The 6,194-nt window shown below is 33.2% G+C and overlaps 1 protein-coding gene across 3 annotated transcripts in view; it reads right to left on the bottom strand.

Annotated features, from left to right (window-relative positions):
• LOC106461931 (zinc finger protein ubi-d4 B-like) overlaps window positions 1-6,194 on the bottom strand; it is an 84,114-nt gene that overhangs the window by 63,021 nt on the left and 14,899 nt on the right. For 2 of the 3 annotated variants that reach the window (XM_022389032.1, XM_022389035.1), the window contains exon 4: window positions 1,241-1,313. In XM_022389032.1, coding sequence (XP_022244740.1) covers window positions 1,241-1,313 — 73 coding nt within the window. The remainder of the gene's footprint in view (window positions 1-1,240; window positions 1,314-6,194) is intronic. The other variant, XM_022389033.1, reaches the window with a different exon arrangement.

The following is a 6,194-nucleotide window of genomic DNA, read 5'->3' as shown; positions in this document are numbered from 1 at the left end:
CAAACAAGATGACATGGCCTTTCACCTGTTAAGATGAAAATCTGTGGATTGTCCCAATAGAGGGGTGTTTAAAACTATCCACCCAAAGAGATGAGAATGTGAGGTATGAAGCAAGAAAAACACATCCAATTGGAAAATCCAACAACCCTAGCTGACTATGGAAGGAGCAAATGAGTATGTGAAGACTACCCCCATTCAGAAGTAGCTAACCAAAGCTATACATCCAACGAATAGTGTACGTAAAATCACTCCAAAAAGTGGAAGTCAGGTAAAATGCAAACCACCCCACAAACGACATATGGTACCAGACAAGTCCAAAGGGCAATGCATAAAACTGGGACCAAATCACATTGTGAAATAACCTAAAATAGCCTCCCAAAAAATGGAAAATAAGAATGTGTAGTGTGGGCATACCCCGACATGCATAAAATAGCAAATCCAAGTGTGATCAAAGACTACATATGAAAATGGAGAAGACCCAAGAAGTGATTGAGGTGGGAACAATTGATCCAAAACCCCAAACATCATTGAGCATACAAGACAAATGGAGAAAACACATAGGTAGAACAGATAAAGTTGTGTATGAAGTTGCTGTAACTCATATTTTAGTTGTATACAAATTACGTGTGTTAGACATACAACTGAATATGTAAGAGTAGTCTATATTTTCTAACCTTCAGATATTAAAAATGCATTAGAAACAAGATGGCTGAAAATTTTTAATGTAGTCACAGAGAATTCAGACAGCCTGTACTACACTTAATATTTTATAGACTGCATCTGCCAGAAGATTACAACTAACTGATTTTTGCCACTGTTCAAAGACCAGGACCTACACTGGCAGAAGAATAAAATGTCCTTCACCTCTACATTTAACCTCATGGCTGTATGATTCTGATTATTTCTATATTTTATTCTTTCTATTCATAGTGACAAAATAACAGCTTAATGATCTCAGGTTGTATGATTTTAGTGCATATTTTTTTTTTCTACTTTAAACAATAAGATAGAAAGATACTCTCATACATCTATGGTTTCTTAGTATTTGTATATTCTATTATTTCTATTCTAAATGGCAAATTAGCAACTTCCTCTCATAACTGTATGGTTTCTAATCATCTGTATATCCTTTATTTTTCTATTCTAAATAACAAAGTAACAATTTACTTTCACATCTGTATGGTTTCTTTACACTTATGTATCCTATTTTTCTATTCTAAATAAAAAATTTTTAACTTACTCTCACAGCTATATGGTTTTTCAGCATCTGTATATTCTATTCTTTCTCCCCTTTTTCTGCCTCTAGTGCTCTGCTATATGAAAAAAAAATCGTTATTTAGCAATATATATGATAATAAATATTAAAAAGAATTCAAAAATCTCTTTTAAGTCACATAATAAGTATTTTTATTGGTTAGTGAAATGTCATAGCTACTGAAAGCTAAATAGTTCTAACAATTCCATGTATCAAAGAGAAAGAAATGGTAATACGATTTGATTTATCCACTTTTAAACTCCTGGACATGAAAAAGGTAAGACAGAACTGAAAACATTGAAAGCAATACAGTGCATATGGATGGTTAATTGCCCTTTGCAAGAACAAAGTTCCAGGTACCATACTAAAACTACCACTTATACTGGCAATCATCTTCAACCTGATGGCCATGATTTCATGTACTAAGGCACAAAATTTCAGTTTCCATTGTTAGAAAGACAGCATGTTTAGACTTTCCCCAGGCTCTCCACCACATGTGGACATTAGCTTGCAAAACCTCAAATAAGCAAACCAGATCTGCTGAGTACACAGGTATGTAGTCACTTCACTTCACAGATAAGTCAGAGAAGGAGATACCATGAACACTGATTTCATTCTTCATGGTTCTTAGCAATTTTGGTGTGGATTTTGAAGTGTAAACTGGTGTTTTGTCCAGGGTGTCAAGTGACTTTTGTTGATAAAAATATATGAAATTTTTTAAAAATTATAAATTCAAAGCCAGAAATATAAGAAAGTATAAAAAATACATCTATATGCATATAGAAATACAATTTAACAATAGAAATACAATGAATGTAGTACTGAAAAATAAATAATTTTCTAGACTTGATATACTAAACTTAGATAATTGGTAATTATATCAATCATCTTAAACAATGACTGAATGTGATAAAATCTTCAAAGGAAATAAAATCAATGTTTCATTTAAAAAAGTTATACATAACACTATCTACACTATCTTGAACAATGCTTAGATGTGTGAGACTGTTTCAATAGACAAAGATGTAACAATAGAAATAAAATGATAATGGCAGTGAAAAATAGTTCTTTTGGGCACTTGATATATTAAAGCTACATAATGGGTAGTGATATTGTAATATTTTAAACAATAACTGAATGTAGTAAAGATAGTCTACAACAGTTACAAGCAAATCAATGACTGTTACACTGATGAACAAATATTTCTGGGAAGAGAACAAAGATATCTAATATGATTTTACTTTCTTGGGATTGGATGATTGATTAGATAAATTTCCTTTTAGAAGATGAACTAGACTCTGCATCCTTTGCTGATAAAGAACTACATTTATCTCAATGTTTCCTCTGTACATGCAACAATTTATTACCACTGGCTGTTTTATCCAACTTCTTCTCCCTTTTGTTGTTCAATACTCTCACTTACTTTGTTCATTTATTTTCTTAAGGTATCTGTCTTTGCTGTGGCTTTCATCATCTGTGCCATACCCACTTTCTTCATATCACTGTTTTCTACTGTTGTTTTTATCTTTAAACAGTTCTTCTGTACAGATTAACTTCCTCTGAACTTCAGTTTTCTTCTTCAAAAATTCTTTCTCTCTCTCAAGAAGGGGACAGTGGCTGTTCCTAGTTTCCTTCTCTTCAGCTTCTAACCTCTTCTTTTTCTCTTCTCTGCCTCTCTTTTTCAGCATTTTCTTTCTCCAGTCTTTCTTTATACTTGCTATAGGCCATTTTGGCAGACCTTAATACTTCTCTATTGAATTGAATTTTATGGGGCTGAAGCTTGTCAGGACCTGAAAATTTCACCGTATCCTTGACAGTTCATACAGCACTCACATTTTCTCCACAAATGCCACTTCTGTCTTTGATAACAACATTTATACTAACATACAAATTTCTTTCTAAGTCTGCATTTCCATGGGGTAACACTAATGCTTTCTTGACAAGGAGAGACAGAAATCTGTATTTCAAGCTTCCATTGTCAAGCTTTATCATGAAGATTTACCTTCAGAAATAATCCACCCTCTCCCTATTTTCTAAATTATCTTTACACTTTACACTCATCTGTAACGTTAGTTATAACATCCTCTTCAAACATCAGTTGTCTAGATAAAACCTCTACATCTGTGACAGAACCTTGATCAAAATCTTTTCACTAGAAACAAACAAGCTAGTGCTTTGATCAACATATTTTCAAAAGGAAGCCTAGTGATCAGGTACTTTGATACAGAAATGTAGAATGACCATATCCCAAGAATTTCTTTGTGTTGGGTCTCTATTTTCAACTTGTAAAGCTCCTGTCTTGCTTCCCAACAGACAACATCTTCATTACCTAGCTGGTTTTTAATGCCAATATCTAGATTTTTCAGGCCTTCTGGTGTTATCCCATTAACAATACCTGCTTTGACAAAGGTCTCATAATGGTGCAAACCAACATTGTCAGTCTACTCTATAGCAGGTGAATCATAGGTTGGTTAGTTTAGAACTCTTGAGAAAATCTTCAAACAGAAGGATAATTGACAACAGAAAAAACAATTTGACTTTCATATTGGGTCACCTTAATGCTTCCCTTATCACTTTGAAGTTGCTATTCTTTGGCATAGACTTTCGGTCAGTCTTTAATTTTGACACATATTCCCTTGTCCCTGGCTACTACTCAATGATATGCTTTAAGGCTGTTCCAATGCTCAACCAACAAACTTGTGTATGCTTTACAAAATATTCCTGTAGAATGTAAAGATCTATTTATATGTCTTTCTAGCCTCCCTTCTTCTTGAATAGTCCAAATAAATCTATCACTAACTGTTCTGTTTTCTGACCATATTCTGTTATGCCCTTGTTGAAAGCATTGTGCGTTGTATAAAAATTATATGTATCTACATCAACAAAACCATTTCATTTGACTAACTCTGAAACATAATCTAAAGATTGTCTTATTAATATTTGGTCCATCAATACACAATGAAACTAAGGATTCCAATAGTATGCAATCATCTTGTAATAGTTCCACAATCAGTTGGCAACAGATTTTCCATCTGCATGTGAGGAACAATGAATTGTAATATCTGCACCAGACTTTACCATGAGTTGGGGATCAGTACCTTATCAGGAGATCCATTTGTTTCTTTAGTTGTGCCCGAGTTGTTTCATTATATTGCAATGAAAAAAATACTTGAATTTCATACATCATATATCAAAGCTGGACTCAAACCATCTGATAGTAAGCAAGATAATTTTGTTCTGCTCATACTGAAACTGCCTGCTCTTGGGCACTTAACATTGCTTTGAAAGTTTCAGCAATGCCATCACTAGCCCGAAACTTATTTTGGACAATGCAAGTTTGCTACCCAGATAACTTCTGCACATAAGGTGTCTTTTCTTGGTACAGAGTAATTCAGAATTATGGATTTGTCTTTTACAGTTAATGTCCCAGATATCTGACTAGAAGGTCCTGTTTTTTTCACCTGCAAACACTGTACTTGCAGTTTCCTTTCAGATGCCAGTGGTTGGTTGACTTTGAATACGAATTTTCTCTGATTCAATGATGCATGTTGAAGAATTTAAGTCTGCTATTGTCACATTTCATTTCAGATTTACAGATGTTACATTTTGCTTCATACAAGGTACTTCATTTAACACAACACAACTTCAATTCATGTCGATTACCATCAGCCTCAAACAACCACCTTTCATTAAGCTTAGTTTTTGCTTCTGGCAGAATTAACAAACTCTTACCTGAAATAAATATTGAAATGTAAGATTTCCATGAAAAGTTACTAAAACAGCTTTAGTTGTTGGATATTTTAACACATTTTCAACATTTCTTTGAAAAACAATAGATAGGTTGCTCTAGTTATCATTTACCCAGCATAAATATTCTGAACTTTCCTTCCTCTATTACTGGCAAATGTTCCTGTTATTACCACAATAGTACTTAATACTGTGTTTCCCATGCTGATGAATTTATTATCAGAATCATGTTTTTAGTTCTTCTGCCAAAGAAACCCCATTCCATTAAAAGATGAAAACAATGATTTCTTTGATCCAAATGGATCTAGGTAGTATATCCAACAACTGAAGCTGTTAACGGATGGACCGGGCAAGAAATACAAATATGCTGAGAAAAAATGCAGAAATATAGTCTTAAAAGGCATAATTTTGTAACATCTTTCTTGCATACGTCACTCTTCTTTGAATATTTGTATTTCTTGCTTACCCAATTTTGTAAGTATAGGAGAATATAAAACTTTTTGTAAAATGTAGAAAACAAACAAAATATAGGAAAAAAATTGGCATTTCTGTAAAATATAGGAGCACTTGACACCCTTTTGTCCTGATGTAACCAAACATTCTTGGTTCCTAGTCATACAGTGCAGGAATTTCATCTAGCCTAAGTTTTAGTATTATGTACTCCGGATGATAACTACAGTTTACATCGACTTCATAGTAAGCTTTGTGTAGTTTTAATTTCCAATTACATGAAAATATGGCAGTAACCATTAAGCCTGACAAAAAACTTTACATTCTCTGTATAATGTTAAAAAATCCTTATCACCTCATGGTTTGTAGGCAATCCATTTCTTGTCATAGTTATTGAAAAGTACAACCAGGTCTAGTGTTGCAGAAAAACTTCAATCTCTCAATTACAAGTTATGTTTCATCTAACTCTTGTCACAGTTACTCACATCTAATCAAAAACAAATTAGGTGTGAAAAAAAGTGCAGTCAAAACAGGATTGAGTGTGCAACTTAAAGGAATGAAATCAAAATTGGTGGTCAAACTGGTAGCTACACTTATAACACCGATAAGAATTTTACAACAAATATTCATTCATTAGTTAGCCAGGCCACATTTTTTGTTCAACTTTGGGCATGATGATAGATAAAACAAAATAAGCATCCTAGCAAACTGATGAATGAATATTTGCTGTAAAATTCTTAAC

This window comes from Limulus polyphemus, unplaced genomic scaffold, assembly GCF_000517525.1.
Source record: "Limulus polyphemus unplaced genomic scaffold, Limulus_polyphemus-2.1.2 Scaffold1060, whole genome shotgun sequence".
NCBI classification, from domain to species: domain Eukaryota; kingdom Metazoa; phylum Arthropoda; class Merostomata; order Xiphosura; family Limulidae; genus Limulus; species Limulus polyphemus.
The sequence above is the reverse complement of the archived record's forward strand: the minus strand, read 5'-3'. Positions and strand labels throughout refer to the sequence as shown.